Source organism: Triticum aestivum, chromosome 2B, assembly GCF_018294505.1.
Source record: "Triticum aestivum cultivar Chinese Spring chromosome 2B, IWGSC CS RefSeq v2.1, whole genome shotgun sequence".
Taxonomy (NCBI): Eukaryota; Viridiplantae; Streptophyta; class Magnoliopsida; order Poales; family Poaceae; genus Triticum; species Triticum aestivum.
In genome coordinates this window covers 700,584,251-700,601,917 of record NC_057798.1, presented here as the reverse complement: position 1 = coordinate 700,601,917, position 17,667 = coordinate 700,584,251, and the positions used below count along the sequence as shown (strand labels likewise).

The 17,667-nt window shown below is 43.1% G+C and overlaps 2 protein-coding genes across 2 annotated transcripts; one reads left to right on the top strand and one right to left on the bottom strand.

The window, feature by feature from the left end:
• The first annotated feature begins 241 nt into the window (after positions 1 to 241).
• LOC123046799 (probable histidine kinase 1) lies at positions 242 to 5,074 on the top strand. Its single transcript, XM_044470232.1, has 11 exons — positions 242 to 381; positions 896 to 1,466; positions 1,554 to 1,610; positions 1,713 to 1,940; positions 2,781 to 2,874; positions 2,968 to 3,174; positions 3,592 to 3,722; positions 3,918 to 3,967; positions 4,073 to 4,365; positions 4,664 to 4,767; positions 4,887 to 5,074. The coding sequence occupies exons 2-11, from the start codon at positions 912 to 914 to the stop codon at positions 4,989 to 4,991; spliced, it is 1,824 nt and encodes a 607-aa protein (XP_044326167.1). The 5' UTR covers positions 242 to 381; positions 896 to 911; the 3' UTR covers positions 4,992 to 5,074.
• Positions 5,075 to 5,284: 210 nt separating this feature from the next.
• On the bottom strand, positions 5,285 to 7,102 carry LOC123046800 (BTB/POZ and MATH domain-containing protein 2). Its single transcript, XM_044470233.1, has one exon. The coding sequence runs from the start codon at positions 6,586 to 6,588 to the stop codon at positions 5,494 to 5,496; it is 1,095 nt and encodes a 364-aa protein (XP_044326168.1). The 5' UTR covers positions 6,589 to 7,102; the 3' UTR covers positions 5,285 to 5,493.
• Between the last annotated feature and the right edge of the window lie 10,565 nt (positions 7,103 to 17,667).

Genomic DNA, 17,667 nt, shown 5'->3' with positions numbered 1-17,667 from the left:
TAATGCAGGACGTGTTTTTGGGAGGAGGGACCACCACAGATGAATGTACTAACATCAAATCAACCATCACGACCATTGACTCGCTTCTTATAAGAAGATGTTTTAAAAAATCGTTCCATTTCCCCGTCCCTCGCCGGCGCGCACATGTTTCTTTTCAAGTTGCAAGCCCGTTGGCGCCTCCGCGTTTTATACTGTTTCCCGTCACATGGCCGCACCACCATTAGACACACACCCCCGCAAACTCTCCCAGTCCCAGCGCTGTGCAACGCATTGACCGGTTGACTCACCCCCTCCTCCCCGCTCTCCGTCAGTCCCTCGCTCGTTGCCCCTGCGCCTGCAGCTCCTTCCACTGTTGCCGCGCGCGTGCCGTCCGGCCCCGAGGTAATTTTCCCGTGCTCCGTGGCTTTCATGTGAGTGAGTGGTGAGTGCGCGCGATCTTAATTTGACTGTGCCGTGAGCTAGATTAGTCGTTTTGTCAGATGCTTGGTGACGGCAGTGCTTTCCATTCGAATGAAATGGAGCAGAGGATCTGGATCGTAGCGATTCCGGGGCTGTCTGTTCTTTTGGAAAGTTCAGTTCAGAATCAGATGGCCTGAATGTTAGTCTCAGAGATTTGCACATCTCATTTTCCCATTACTTTTGTGTATGTTTGTTTGATTCTTTTGGTTTCTCGAGTAAGCGCGCACAAGGTACCAGTAGAATCTCAGATTCGTTTTTATACAACTACTACTACTAGTACGTTTTCCAGTGTCTTGGGAAGAAAGTGACGGCACCTTCTTCAGTAGCCCAGGAACATTGACAGTAAATTGTGTTCATGAGCTGCATTCCTAGGTAGTTAATTACTGCCGCGTGAAACAATCGCTGGCATCGTTTGAGTAATGCACAATCTTGCCAGGTAACGACAGTACAAAATGGAGAATCCTGGGAAGGACCGCGAAGATGCGCTCAAGGATGTCGAATTCAGGGAGCAACCCCGTCGTGTGGATCTCAACTGGCTAATGGAAATAGCAAACACCGAGAAAGGCGCTTTTCAAATGCAGTCCTTTGTGAAGCAGTGGGAATACAAGAGGGTCAACACTGCCCAGCTCCTGAATGAAGAGCTCGCTCGTCTTTCTGAGCAGCGAAAAGAGATCGGGCAAAAGAAGCAGCAAATGCTAGAGGAGGAGGAACGTCACAATGCCCTGAAGTGTTCGAGCCAAGAGAGCAGTGACACTTCTCATGACCAGGAGCTTGAAGATGATGCAGAGCATGACACTATCTCCTACTGGAAACGGCGAGCGCTGCGGTCGGAGAAAGCGCACGAGGCAGACCTGCAAAGGGAGCGTTCCTTGGAGGAGAAGCTGGAGGAGCATATGAAGAAATTTCAGCCAGAAACACCGGCGGAGGAATTCTCTGGGATGTTAAAACGGGCCGATTATTTCTTGCACCTCATTCTCCAAAGTGCCCCCATTGTGATTGCTCATCAGGTCTGCCTTTATGCTTTTCCACACCTTTTACAACTTGCCATGAAATTTGATGATATGGTAACGATAACAATTTCTTCTTCTTTTCAGGATGCTGAGTTGAGGTACCGCTACATATTTAATCACTTTCCGACACTGGCAGATGAGGTGAATTCCTTTGCCGCTGATTTTTCCGCTCCACATTGTGTGCTGCTCTTTAATCTTGAACTTCAAGTTGTAATTCTTGTCTGGATCACAATTTGTTTTCAGGATGTTATTGGTAAAACAGACCATGAGATGTTGTCAGGAGAGGGTATAGACGAGATGAATAAGGTCAAGAGAGAGGTTATGGCCAAGGGTATACCGACTAAGAGAGAGTTTGTATTTGATACTCCATTGTTTGGACAAAAGACCTTTGTGGTGTACATTGAACCGGTCTTCACCAAGTCTGGGGAAACAATTGGTGTGAATTATGTTGCAATGGACATCACAGACCAGGTAATTTGTTAAATTGAATTCTTTAATTTCCATTGCTTCAAAATCTAGAGAATACTACTCCCTCCGTCCGAAAATACTTGTCATCAAAATGGATGAAAATGGATGTATCTAGAACTAAAATACATCTAGATACATCCATTTCAATGACAAGTATTTCCGGACGGAGGGAGTAAGATTTATTATGGTCCCAGCTTTATTCTGAAACTGATTATCTGCTTCTTTGTTGCCCTTGTTTCCTTTACACAATTGTACACTTTTTTCTCTAGTGAAAATTCATCCTTGTTGGTCTCCATTAATAAACTAGCATCGTCGTCCTTGTTGGTCTCCATGAATAAAACAGTGTTGCCATCCTTGTTGGTCTTCAAGGTTTCAGCTTTGATAGTGCGCATGAAAAGCATTGTTCAGTGATCTTATAAACTACTATTTGAGTTTGAGAGTATTTTCCACAAGAGCCGAGATACTATTTTCATTTAAAAATAATTCCCCAAACTGATCGCATTTCATACACTGCATACGCATGTTGTTCCACATTGAAATTACATCTTAATTCTACGCTTCTGAATTTTTTGACTATGTACAGTAGGGTAAAAACCCCACTGCAATTTTTATATAAATAAAAAGAGAGTCACTGTACAGGGGAAAACAAGAACAAAAGAAAATAAAAAAGGAAGACTAATCTAGAACTAAACAACAAGAAGAAGAAAAAGGAAAGAAATAAGAAAACAACAGGGGGGCTTGAGATTAGCCCCAAAGGAAAACTAAAAATCTAAAAATCTAACTCTATGGGGAACAAGGATCACAAAAGGGCTTCTGAATTGTATCTACTTCAATGCGCTTTAGGTGAAAACAAGAGAGAAAATGACAGACATAAGGGTGAGGGAAGCTGTTCAAAAAGCCAAGGAAACAGAGCATAGCAGATCACTTAATATTACAGGTTTGCATGCTGTACATTCTACTCTAGTATTGATTTATTGCATTTTGGTTCAGAATGGTATACTGAGTACTTCCACTTATCTAAAAAATGCAGAAGAAACAACACAAGCACAACAAATGCTAGCCACAATGTCACATGAGATCAGATCTCCCCTTTCAGAAGTCCTTAGCATTGCTGACATTCTCGCAACTACCAAACTGGATCAAGAACAACATCAGTTGCTAGAGGTTATGTTATCCGCTGGAAATGCTGTGTTACAGTCGATCAATGGCATCCTTGGTCTCTCCAAAGAAGAGTCGGGTATTTAAACCATACGATATTTAAGTGAAATCATTGCTCCGTTGATTAGTTACATTGTTGGATTTCCTACTAGATAACTGCAACTAGCCTAGCACGTAACTAACTTGAAAATTGGTTGATAATTAGTACTGATTCAGTTCTTTTAATGCGAAGGCACAACAACACTGGTTGATGATTAGTAATAATGTTGACTAATTTTAGTACGGTATAGGCCCATATATCTAATAGTTATGTGTAGCAAATAAGTCAAGAATGAGGTTTTCCAAGTGGAGATGAGTTTTAAGATTCGTTTAAAAAATATCTCAAAAGTCGGTTGTGCATTAGTATTTGTTCCTCTAATTGTTAGTGCTAATTAGTATATGTGCCAAACATGCTTGATATCTGAAGTAGATTTTTTCCCTACCTTCATTATTTCAGGAGTTATGAAACTACATCCGGCAATATTTAGACCAAGGGAAATAGTTAAACATGTACTCCAAACTGCATCATCATTTATGAAGAAGGAATTGACCCTTGAAGGGTGCATAGGTGATGATGTTCCATCAGAGGTACTGACAATTATCCATATTTTGTTGCATGCTTTTTGTTTGTATTGATCAGGTCTATATTAATGTATTTGCAACTTGAATCCAATTGCCTTAAGAGATTATATAAGTAACTGTTAGGAGAGATTGTTGGCAGTCCAGGGATTCAGCTGACTTACAAATGATATAGTTACCTAAGTTTTTTCAATGTCTGTATAGGTCATAACTGATGCACAAAAGATTCAGGAAATTCTGACAAACTTAATCAGGTGAGCTTCTGTTTCATTTATTCCTAAGGCATACTGGCCTTCTTAAGAGGTTTAATAAAGATAATGAACAGATATGCTTGGATATTGTACGAACATTTGAAACAGTTTCAGCAATGCGGTGAAGTTTACACATGAAGGGAAGGTTGGGATAAACCTTAATATTGTAGATAAGCAGCAACTGAAATGCAAAAGAGAACATACAAGGCCTCATTATGCAAGCCCAGTTAACACTGCAACAGAATATTATGCTGCCTGGCCAAGCCATAGTGATAAAGATGCCTCGCGTTGCTCAAACCGTGCAGATGCTCATCAGAATGGCATTCCATCAAATGAAAATTGTACGGAGGAAACTGTTTGGCTTCGCTTCGATGTTTATGACACTGGAATGGGGACACCAGGTTTTTGCTGATACTTTTGATATACTCCCTCCGTTCCTAAATATAAGTCTTTCTAGAGATTCCACTAGGTGGACTACATACGGAGGAAAATGAATGAATCTATACTTAATATGCATCCATGTACATCCGTATGTGGTTCATAGTGGAATCTCTACAAAGACTTACATTTAGGAACGGAGGGAGTACATCTGCATGATCATAGTTTGCATGTTTCACTTGACAGGGAAACATTTATAAGTTTCTTGAATATGTTTCTCATTCATTTTTGCTGGTTCTTTCGGCTTATGATCATCTGCAGAGAAGTCATTACCGTTTCTGTTCAAGAGGTATATGCATACCAATGATTACCATACAACGAAATATGGCGGGACAGGGCTTGGCCTTGCTGTCTGCAAGCAGTTGGTATGTATTTGTTCAGTTCGAATCCTTGGACCTCAAGATAACATTAAGATATTAAGGTGTTTTTGCCTTCGTATGTGTAAAAGTTGTGTAACAGTTATTTGATTTTCACAATGATTCAGGTGGACTTGATGGGCGGTACTCTCACTGTGCTTAGTAAGGAGAATGAAGGGTCAACATTTTCAGTCATGCTGCCTTGCACAATTCCTGCAGGAAAAGCACAGTGATGCTCCTGACAATGGGCAAAACTCCTGTGCCAGAACTTTCAGACAGTACTACATTTGGTCTGACTGCTGAAATACCAGCTTTTGAAAAAGAGCAAAGATGTTTCAGGGCTGAAAGCATGGATGGTAGTATAAGCTAAAGAATGTGGTTTACAGTTTCCTTGTTTTGTTAGACCAGCCAGGGTGTTTGATTTATTGCTTCATATCAGCAATTAGTATATGTATGCAATCAAGAATCAGGAAAACATACAAATAAATTGCAATTCCAAGATTCATAGAGAAATAATAAGGAGAAGGATGCCCAAACCTACAGATTTGTCATTAACACTTAGCACTACAGGTTGCCATTGGGTCATTCTGTCATGTAATGTGTATATACAAAAGTGCAAATTTTAAAGGCTTACACGGAAGAGATATAACTGTGACATACAGATGTAAGATATCTGAACCAGAGTAAAACAGTATCGCCTATCAGTCCATGATAAGGTGTCACCTTATTCTATTTCTAAGAAGACTTGTCGCGCCAAATGCGGGACACCTCGTCCAATACCTCCTTCAAAATCAGCGGGCAGCTAGCTACGAGATGCTTGAATCCGTCGGTTAACATGACCGGGCCAAGCATGTCCGGCGAGGCCATGAATCTGATGCAGGCTCCTCGCAGCTGCGAGCAGTGGTGTTGCTCTGCTAAAGCCAGGGTGGTTGACACTGTTTCCACATCAATTGCTTCGCTCAGCTTTCTTTCACACAGCAACCTTAGCCTGTCGACGCCGTACCGATCCGCGGCGACGAGCATGTGCTGCATAGCCGCAGCCTTTCCATCATTGCAGTTATCAGGCAGGGTGTCTGTGTAGATGAAGTGAAGAAGCGCCTCGAATATCATAGGCTCCATGTCATCTATCTTGATGCTCTCTGTGGCATTTTCTCTCAGCGGGCCAAAGAGCTCTGCTCTGAAGACAGGGGAGCGGAAGGCCAAAACACACCTGTGAGCATGGAACAATTGGCCGCACACAGTGAACGTCACGTCCGCACCTTCCCCGTCACGCAGCATGTTCCCGAAATCCTGGTGCAGATTCGACGGCGGAACCACGATCGAATTGGTCTTGACGTCTTGGGTGCGGGACTCTTTGGTGACGGTGAGCAGGCACCTGATGGTGAGGCAGTCGTTCTCGAGGAAGGGCGAGCCCTGGATCTTGGACTTCTCGATGAACTTGATGAAGCCCCAATTGTCGCTCGCCGGAGAGAATGTGTGCTTCATGTAGGAGTTGGTTACCTGGGAGAGGCGGCCGTCGTTCTCCATGAGGTTGAGGGTGAACCTGGCCCTGACGTCCTTGTCGCGGCTGCAGTAGTAGAGGAAGGCGGAGGCGTTGCCGAGGCAGTTGGCGGTGGAGCCGTCCGGGTAGAACCTGACGGCCCAGTCGAGGCCGCCGACGGTGAAGACGCTGGAGCTGACGAACCTGCCGACGCCCATGCCGTCGAGCAGCGAGTAGCCCGTGACCCGGAAGTCGTGGACGGCGGTGACCGAGTCCGTCACGCTCATCGACGACGTCTTGGGCAGGCAGTGGCCCGGCGCGAAGGCGGGGAATTCGCGGTGATCACCCATGGAAGGAGGAGGAGGAGGAGCAGGGGGCGGGCCGATGATTATCAGCGGAGGGGTTTCTGGAGCCGGGCGTCCCCGAGGGCATTGCAGGGCCGCGCGGATCGGTCCCGATTGCCTCAGCGGCGCGCCCCGGCCGCGGATCGGCGGGCGTCGGGGGAGACGACCATCGGGGAACCAGCAAGGGGAGGATCCGTGGAGGTCGGGGCGGAAGTGAATTCCTCCCAGGCCTGACGGGAAGCCGGGCCTCGGATCGCCCCCTGCGCGCGCCGGGGGCGGGGGGAATCGAGGTCGCGGCGGCCGGCGGTGGTGGAGACGGCGGAGCAGAGGAAAACCCCGGAAACTGAAGGGAAATTGCCTGCCCCAGTCCAAACCCCTGCCACTTCGGTTTTATTCCGCCCGTACCCTTTTAAGGCCCGGGAGCCCTAATGGGCCGAGGGCCCGCGCAGCCTTAGCGACGAGGGAACGAGTGCGCTGCTCGCGCAGCGCAGGCGTCGTGGAGGCTCGTGGTTGCGGTTGGAAGAGCGGGGACTTGTTTCTTCTCGAGGGGATTGCTGGGGGGTTTTATAGCGTGGAGGAGGCTGCGGCAAGGGGCCTCACGTGCCTATCTCGTGGGATAATGCATCGTAGAGTATCTTTCTATAGGAGGGTGCCCATTAATTGTGTTCCTAGATAGAAACACAATTAATTCATGCTATACAATTCTAGTAATGGCGTGCGTCTTTAGGGAGATAGCTCTTGATTAATGCATACACGATTAATTGTTTTTTCTACATAGGATATGTCTTTCCTTGCAGGAAAAGATAAGATGAGATAGGATATCTTCACTGACGTCTATAGTATTAGTCTGAGAACTCACATTAATTGTCTTCCAGAACCAAATATAAAATATAGTATCCATAAAAAATTGGAAGTTCTGGATTTGACACTAATAATTTTTGGGGAAGTTTGGATTTGATGTTAATAAGGGCCATATCTTTTTGAAGGGTAATATTGTAACTCTCTCGCAGTGGCGGGGGTGGGATTTTTTGAATAGCTTTATAGCATAGGAAAAAAGGTAAAAAAAAACTATTAAGAAAAATATATTTTATATGAACAGTTCTATTGTTGGCCCACCCTGACCCATTGGACTGGATCCGCTACTGCTCTCTCAACACCTTTTAGATTACCCATAGTGGTAGTAACATAAGTTGTAACATCACACGTATCCGGGCAACATAGATGATGTCACAAGTAATTAATGAGGAAAAGGAGGCATGTGGTAACATAGTACTCCCTTCATTTTTATTTACTTTGCGTATTAGCTTTGGTCAAAGTCAATTTGGACCAAGTTTATAGAAGAAAATATGAACATTTACAATAAATATAATGTGAAAATATATTCAATAATGAATCTAATGGTATTGATCTGTTATTGTATATGTTAATATTTTTGTCTATAAAGTTTGTCAAAGTTTACAAAGTTTGACTTTGAGCAAAGCTAATATGCGGACTAAATAAAAACGGAGGGGGTATGTTACTCATACTATGAGTAACACTATGAGTAACATCACACATACCAAGACAAGATGAGTCTAGAACCTAATAAATGAAGTGTTGCATGACACTGCACATATGAACTCCCCACTATAAAGGTAGTAACATAGTGTTAGTAGTCTAAGTTACTCCCCGTTATGAGTAGTCTTCGAAAGTTGCAGCCATGGGGCCTAGGTGCCCATCTCATGCATTGTATCATACTGTTGTATCCAAGAGACATCCTATTTAATGTGGTTTTAAGGTAAATTATGAAATAACTTGCATTTGATGTCAATAGAGCAATCTCTAAAACTAGTACAGTAATTCTCTGTTTTCTCATTAAATAGGATGCCGCATCAGATTTTTTACTTAGAGGACATCATTTGTTTCTTCAATTGGGCACACACATGGAGGTTCGTGGTTTGTTTTCTCTCTCGACGCGCCAAAATTACATTGCAAGAGCGGCGACTTGTTCTCAAGGTGACTGTTTGGATGGCGGCACCGAATCTTCTAGGAAGCTGCATCCGCGGGCCGTGATGCCTATCATGTAGGTTAATGCATCATATCTCAAGTTCTATCTAGAAACACAATTAATGCATACAACACGACTTCAATGACGTGTATCTTAGTCAGATAACTGTCATGCAAACACATTAAGTTTATTCTCCACTACTAGGAAAAGGGCTATAGATGGGATGGACACTAATGACGCACTGTACATGTGGTGCGCCATTACTAAATACTAATGGCGCACCATGTGTTGGTGCACCATTAGTGTGCAAATACTAATGGCGCACCACATCCCACGGTGCGCCATTAGTATTTTTTTTAATCTTTACAAAACTACTAATGGCGCACCGTGGGTGTGGTGCGCCATTACTAGTTGACATAGTAATGGCGCACCACACCCACCATGCGCCATTAGTAGTTTTGAAAAAAATTAAAACAAATGAAAAAAATAAAATAAAAAATGTTAGTAATGGCGCACCGGTGGACAGTGCGCCATTACTAAGTTTTTTTCAAAAAAAATTCATTTTTTTTTCTTTTTTTCTTTTCAAAACTAGTAATGGCGCATCGTGGGTGTGGTGCGCCATTACTAACATGTCCCAAAAGTTCCCGAATGCACCCCCTGGATCGCCTTTTCAGTTTTAAAAAAAAATAAAAGAAAATGATAAAAATGTCAAAAAAATAAAAGAAAATAAGTTTCCCATGTGATATGTGGTCTAGTTGTTGGGAAAATTTACAAATATGAATTTCGACTTTATTTGCAAAATCTCTCTGGAAATTTGTAAAATGGCCATAACTTTTGCATACGAACTCGGATTAAAAAAAATTATATGAAAAATCATCTACTCGAAAGTCCCCAAACATTTTCAAAATCCCTAAAAACCTAACAGAAAAAAAGTTACGGGACTTTCAAGATCTAGAGGCAAAAAAATTCAAAAAAAATTCAAACTTACTAGTGGCGCACCATGGATGTGGTGCGCCACTAGTAATAGAAAAAAATTGGTTTTGAATTTTTTTTTGAATTGTTTTTCAAAAAATGATACGTAATATGACCGGGAAGTTTGAAATATTTTTCAAAATTTCATCATAGTCATAAACATGAACAAAGTCCTAGACATCAACAAGGTATAATAGGATTGATATGCTAGATATATCAACAAGTGCCTGTGAAGTGAGCTATTGCTGGGGTTGGATAGAACTCTAAAGTTAAGCGTGCTTGGGCTGGGGTAGTGTGAGGATGGGTGACCTTTCAGGAAGTTTGACCACGGAGTGCGATTTGACCTGAATTTAAGCATATTGACTTGAGATTAAGCCATAGTGACCTGAGATTAAGAAAAAAATGAAAAAAAATAAAAAAATTCTGAAAAAAAATTGAAAAAAAATGTTACTAATGGCGCACTTCTATGTGGTGCGCCATTAGTATACCAGATACTAATGGCGCACCGTGGACTATACTGATGACGCACTGTGTGGTGCGCCATTAATATACCAGATACTAATGACGCACCAGTGGTGCGCCATTAGTAAAAAATACTAATGGCGTGATAGTAATAGCGCACAAGTAATGCGCCATTAGTAGGCAAAACCGGTGCGCAATTAGTAGGCATTTTTCTAGTAGTGCTCTAGATAGGATGTCTTCTGCAAAAAAGTCATTTTGATGTGTATCCACTAGTGCAGAATCCTGCTATGAAGACACATCTATCGCACACCCACGGTGATGATGCAATACACCGGGGGTGGCTTTTCGGTGGGGAGCCTGACAACAGGCCTGCTACGGGGCACATATGACCCAAATGGAGCCCAATGACAGGAGGGAGCCCGGATAGGGCTCGGGAATCATCTTGATGAGAAAGCCAAGATGACGGCGGCGCAAAATCGGGGGAACCCCCATGTAAACCCTAGCCCATGTCGTTTATACAAGGCAGGGCTAGGGATAGTCTTTCCCATCTACACCCGTAGTCTATACTCTCGGTCGTAAACACCATCTCCATTGTAAATCCTCATACGAGGAACTCCATCATGAATATAGATTAAAAGCAAGACGTAGGGTATTACCATTCCCAGAGAGCCTGAACCTGGGTAACCCCTTCGTGTGAACTCCTTTTGGCACTTCCGACCATGTTCGCAACCGTTCCAAGGGTACTAATGGTTCTATGTACCGTTAGTTGGCGCCCAGGCAGGGGCTGCACCGGCCGAAGATCGAGTCCAGATCAGATCTTCCATCACTTCTAGAGGCCTCGCGCCGGGAGATTGAGGTCCCTTCCAAGATAAAAATCTTCTTATGGCGTCTAGCTCAGTAATCAATTCCGACAACTGACCTTCTTCATCATAGAAACATGTCTAATGTATCATCTTGCGGACTATGTGGAGCAGAGGATTCATGGCAAAATTCTTTGTTCCATTGCACGGTTGCGAGATGTGTATGGGCTCTTCAAGACCTAGACCTTGTGGAAGCTATTAACTGTATCAGAGAGCCCGATGCTAAACAATGGGTTTTTGAACTAATGGAGGTTCTTCCGTCCAAAGAGTTCAATCGGGTTTTGATCAGTTTATGGGCAATCTGGCACTCTAGGCGTAAAGCACTTCATGAAAATATTTTCCAGAGACCACAAACAACACACGGTTTCATCATGAAGTATTTGCATGAGCTTGAAGAGTGCAAGCCGAAAAACCCTCCAGTGATGTATACTGCTACTCCGACCCGATCAAAACGTAAGTAGATTGCACCGCCGAGTGGGATGGCCGGGATCAAAGTGGATGGGGCCGTGGCTAGGTTAGTCAATGAAGGAACTTTTAGTGCCGTCTGCAGGAATTCGGAAGAGGTATTCATGGGATCTTCGGCCATTAGATGCTATGGAGTCACAGACCCGACAATTCTTAAAGTCTTGCTTGCTGAGAGGCACTTGCGCTGGCACAAGACCTCACACTATCACATGTCTTCATTGCTTCTGATTGCCAGGGTGTGGTTCCTGATATTGTCCAAGGCCCCGGAGGAATGTATGCTAGCATCGTAAAGGAGATTACGGCTACTTCTGCGCAATTTCAGCATTGTACCTTCATCTTTGAGGGTCGTGAGTCTAATCAAGAGGCACACAGCCTTGCCAAACATGCTTTTGGTTTGGGTTTAGGACGCCATGTTATGTGTGTTTGAGGGAATATGTGTTATGTGCTTCTGACCTACGGGAAAGAACATATCGATCAATCTATTCTCTTGTGTTCGGTGGCAGTGTCCTGTCTGCTCTCGACCTCTGGCTGTCAGTTTCCGGTGCGACTTAAGCGTGTTGGGCTAGTCTTTTTTTTTTGAGAAGGTGTGCTGGGTTAGTCCATCCAACTAAACTAACCCACTTTAGGGTCCGCTATGATAGAACTACGGTAGATGGGCCAATACTTAAAAAAAACACGGGCCAATACTAGTGAGGGAAAGCACATATCAAAGGTTTAAAACATCATTCACGATGAGAGTCAGGCTCTCTCCATTTGGAGCTCCCGTTCCGCGCTTTAAGAGCCCAAACAGGCTAAATCCTATTCGGCGCCCTCTGCACCCGTTACAGTACTATCTGCAAACGGGCGCACACCCCCCTGTTCCTGCTGGGCCGGCCCAACTTACTTTTTTTCTCTTTTTCCTAAAAAGAGAAAATAGACCATTAGGTAGTGCTGAGATTCGAACCTGGGACTTCCTATCTAATTGTAAACTGATGTACTACCCCGCCACTCTCGACTTGACGTCATAAACTTCATCTTCTTACCTATCTTCTTCTTTTCTTGTTTTTTTCTATCTTCATTTTTCTGCTTTTCCTTTTTTTGTGTTCATTTTTCTTCTTCCTAATTCGTTGAACTATTTTAAGAATAGTGAACTTTTTTTTTCAAAATCGATGAACTATTTTCTCAAATTCGATGAACTTCTTTTTTCAATTCGATGAACTATTTTTTTAAATTAACCTTTTCTTCAAAATTGATGAACACTTTTCTCAAATTTGATGAACTTTTGTCAATTCGATGAACTTTTTAAAACATGTGAACTTTTTCTTCAAAATCGATGAACTTTTTTCAAATTGGATGGACTTTTTTTCAAATCCGATGTTTTTTCTTCAAATCGATGAACTGTTTTCTCAAATTTGATGAAGTTTTTTCTCAATTTTGATGAACTACTTTTCAAATTTGCGAACTTTTTTCAATATTGATGAACTTTTTCAAAATCAATGAACTTTTTTTCATTATTGCGAACCCTTTTTCAAAATTGATGAAATTTTTTCTTCAAAAGTGATGAACCTTTTCAAATTCTTGTACATTTTTAAACTTTTTTTGTAAATTTATGAGTTCGAGAAGTAGCGACATTTATCCAGTCGCATTCCCCCAGGTTGGTGTTTTTATGTGAAACTAGGCAACCAAAGGAGAAAATGAAGAGGTACAGGAAAAGATTTGGTTTGAAAGGTTTTCATAGGGTTGATAGCATTGGCAACAGTGGAGGGCTAGCTTTATATTGGAATGAGGCATTTAATGTTTGTTGTTTTTTCAAATCAAAGGTGTATGGATGCTTATGTCAAACTAGGCCCTGATGATGCTATGTGGAGATTAACTTGTGTTTATGGTGAACCGAGGGTAGAGGACAGACACAACATGTGGACTATGCTGAATAATATGAGTTCCCAATCTGACCTCCCTTGGTTAGTGGTGGGCGACTTCAATGAGTGTATGTGGGACTTCGAACATTTTTGTCTAACCCCGAGACCTGTCGGACAGATGCAAGCCTTCTGGGATTGTCTTGAGATTTGTGGCTTGGCAGATTTGGGTTTCACAGGGGTGGCTCATGGATTGTCTTGAGATTTGTGGCTTGGCAGATTTGGGTTTCACAGGGGTGGCTCATATGTATGATAATAGAAGGAGTGGTGCAGGCAATGTAAAGGTGCGGCTGGATAGGGCAGTTGCGTCCCCTTCTTGGCGCAATTCTTTCGAGCACCCTACCATTCGACAGTTAGTCTCGCCAGTCTCATGGTCGCGCATGTGAGGTGTGATATATTGGTGGACCAGCATGTGAAAAAGAAATTTCGCCAATATGAAGTTATGTGGGAACGCGATCTGGTCCTGCAAGAAGTAATTTTGAAGGCATGGGCGGAGGCAGGCCAGAAGTCATGTCTTGGGGATGTTCATGCAACACTAAGATCTACCATGAGTAAACATTTTTGCTGGAGCAAGGAGTTTGGTAATGTTGCACGCGAGATAGAGAAGTCCAGAACTCAGTTAGAGGAACTAATGCTAATGAATGCAGATAGATGGGATATACAACATGTTACAGACAAGATGAATGAATTTTTGTATCGGGAGGAGTTGATGTGGTTACAAAGGTCTAGAATTGATTGGCTGAAGGCAGGGGATCACAACACAATTTTTTTCATGCAAAGGCAGTGTGGAGAGCTCGGAAAAATAGAGTGAATAAGTTGCAGGATGCACATGGCGTGAACCACACAGGAATTAAGGAGATGGGTGCTGCAGCCACAAGCTATTTTGAAAATCTATTTACGGCTGACCCAAGTATTGATCATACTCCTGTTACAGAATTGTTCGAACAAGTTATAACTCCAGAAGTAAATGAGGGGTTGTGCGCGGAGTTCACAGACAAGGAAATAGTGGATGCGCTCTTCCAGATTGGTCCCTTAAAGGCTCCGGGGCCTGACAGTTTCCCTGCTCGTTTTTTCCAGCGCAATTGGGCAATGGTGAAAGAAAGTATTGTTGTGGCAGTAAAAGACTTCTTTCGCACAGGTATAATGCCCCTGGTGTTAATGATACTATAATTGTTATGATCCCTAAAATTGATAATCTGGTGAAAATTACCGATTTCCGTCCCATTAATTTATGCAATGTTGTGTACAAAGTGGTCTCAAAGTGCCTCGTAAATCGCTTGAGGCCAGTTCTTGATGACATTATTTCACCTGCTCAAAGTGCATTTATACCTGGATGTTTGATCACTGACAATGCCTTTGTAGCTTTTGAATGCATACATCACATCAAGCAAGAGAAAGATCCCACGAAGAGCTATTGTGCGTATAAGCTTGATCTCTCAAAGGCTTACGACAGGGTGGATTGGAACTACCTTAAGCAAATGATGCAAAAGCTTGGCTTCGCTCACCGCTGGGTCGATTGGATAATGTCATGTGTGACCTCGGTGAGATACTCCATAAAATTTATTGGAGCTATCTTGGATTTGTTTGCACCGTCGCGTGGTCTTCGGCAAGGTGATCCACTATCCCCTTATTTGTTCCTATTTGTTGCTGACGGCCTCCCCGCTCTTATCACCAAGGGTATTGAATCTGGAAATTTATCTACGCTGAAAATTACAAGAAGAGCTCCTGATGTTACACATCTATTATTTGCAGATGACACGCTTTTATTCTTCAAAGCTCGTGACCAAGAAGCAAATTACATCAAGAGTATCTTGGTTGATTATGCGAATGCCACTGGGCAGTTGATAAACCCCTCCAAATGCTCATTGTTGACTGGGACATCTTGTCCAGATGGGGTTACGGAGAATGTGAAAGTGGTGCTGCAGGTACTCTCTTCGGGGTTTGAGGAGAAATATTTGGGATTGCCGACCCCAGATGGAAGGATGTCAAAAGGCAAGTTTCAGAACCTGCAGGTCAAGTTAACCAAGCGCTTGTTTGCCTTTGATGGACATCCAACACAGGCAGGAAAAGAAGTGCTCATTACAGCAATTGCCCAATCAATCCCAACATATATAATGAGTATTTTCAAGCTCCCACTAGAAGTGTGGGGTGATCTAAATCGCATGGTCAGAAACTATTATTGGGGGGCAAAAAAGGGAAGAGGAAAACTCATTTGGTATGCCTGGCATAAAATGACAAGGCCTAAAAAATAGGGTGGGCTGGGATTTAAGGATTTTCGGTTGTTTAATCAAGCCCTATTGGCACGGCAGGCATGGCGAATTCTGGAGTACCCCAACAGTTTGTGCGCGAGGTTATTCAAAGCAAAGTACTTCCCAAACGGGCGTCTGCTAGACACAGTTTTTTCTGGAAATCCCTCTCTTACTTGGCAGGCAATTGTGCATGGCTTAGAACTCCTCAAGAAAGGGGTGGTTCGGAGAATTGGAAATGGCCAAAATATACGTATTTGGCGCGACCGGTGGATTGTTCGAGAGCCATGTGGAGGACTAATTACTACTAGAGGAAGGTGTCGCTTGAGATGGGTCTCTGAACTGCTGAATCATCATGGGACTTGGGATTGGGACAAGATTAATCAACACTTTCTTCCTATTGACAGAAATGAGATACAAAAAATTAGACTGTTTACTCGGGCTGGAGAGGACTTTGTTGCTTGGGCTCCGGAGAAAAGTGGAGTGTTTACAGTGCGCAGCACGTACAGACTCGCTAGCGATGAACTTTCAAATGGAATGGAGGCCTCAAGCAGCTCCAAACCAGATGGGACAAGAGATGGATGGAAGCTTATCTGGCGGAGTGCAGCACCACCAAAGGTCCGTTCCTTTGCATGGCGTTTGGCTACAAACTCCCTAGCAAATTATACAAATAAAGTTAAAAGACACCTGGAAGTCACAACAATGTGTCCAGTCTGTGGAAGGGAAGAGGAGGACTCATTCCATGTGTTCTGTTCATGCAACCATGCAGTACAACTATGGATAGCAATGGCGGAAGTATGGGACTTACCGGTGCACTCGCAAATTGAAAATGTTGGCCGCGATTGGTTTTTACACTTGGTTTCTGAGATGCAGGAAGATAAGTTGGTTCGGGTGATGATGCTTTTTTGGAGAATTTGGTTCTTACGCAATGAGATGATGCATTCAAAGAAGCCACCCCCTGTTGAAATCTCAGTACGTTTTTTGAGCAGCTATTTGTCCTCGCTTTTGGTGCTGCAATCTGAACCAATCGGTGACCCAATCAAAGGGAAAGCTCCTGTTGAATCTGTCCTTGCTCTAAGACAAAATCCACATGAGCAGAGATATATGCATGGGAGTAAATGGACTAAACCTACTGTTGATAGAGTAAAGCTTAACACTGATGCTTCTGTCCTAAGTGATGTGGCAGGCGCAGGAATGGTGCTTAGAGACCATGAGGGGACTGTCATATTTAGTTAATGTCGATGCATTCACTCTTGCGATGACATATTGGAAGCTGAACTTCTAGCTCTCAAGGAAGGAATTTTGCTTGCGTTGCAATGGAGTAACTTGCCCATAGATGTGGAATCGGATTGTTTGGAGGCTGTCAAGATGATTAAAGGAGGAGGAGAAAACAAGTCTAAATATGTATTCATTGTTAGAGATAATTACTGCTTTGGGAGAGAGGAACTCTTGCATTATTCATACTCGTCGAACCTGTAATAATATTAGTCACGCCTTGGCAAATTTTGGTAGGAAGCATCGCCGAACCATGGTTTGGCTAGGATCTGGACCAGATGAGGTCATGAAACTATTAGAACGAGAATGTAACACTTTGTTTTGAGTAATGCAAGTCTTATTCGCAATAAAATAAAATAAAATAAAATCAATACTCAACAACCTGAGCAATGGTCCATCATCGCATTGAAAGGTCAACCTGCAACGTTTTTATACAAGTTAACAGCATGTACTCTCACAAAAAAAAACAGCGATCATAGGGATTGAGCGATTGAGGGAATCGACAGAACCGCTCGTGTATATGGGCCCGCCCACGAAGCGGCGTGCATGGGCGCTGCTCTCATTTACGGGCGCTGAGGGCGCCGAAGAGGAGGTCTCTTGGGTAGCTGGCGCCAACGCGCCCAACCTCATGGACCGGCCCATTATTCGGTACCTTCCCGATCACGTTTCCTGGAAAAAGAAGACCGCTTTTGTCTAAAAAAAGACCGCTCTCGATCCCACAGGTTCGCTCTCGATCGCAATCCCTCTTTTTTTTTTGCGAAAATCCCTCAAACAAGTTTATCAATTTTGAAGAAAAATCACAAAAATGAAAAAGGATCATAGATTTTTAAAGAACAATTCGTCGATTTGAAAAACTTCATTGGTTTTAAACAAAAAATCATAATTTTGAAATAAAGTATTGCATATCTTGAAAAAGTTCATCG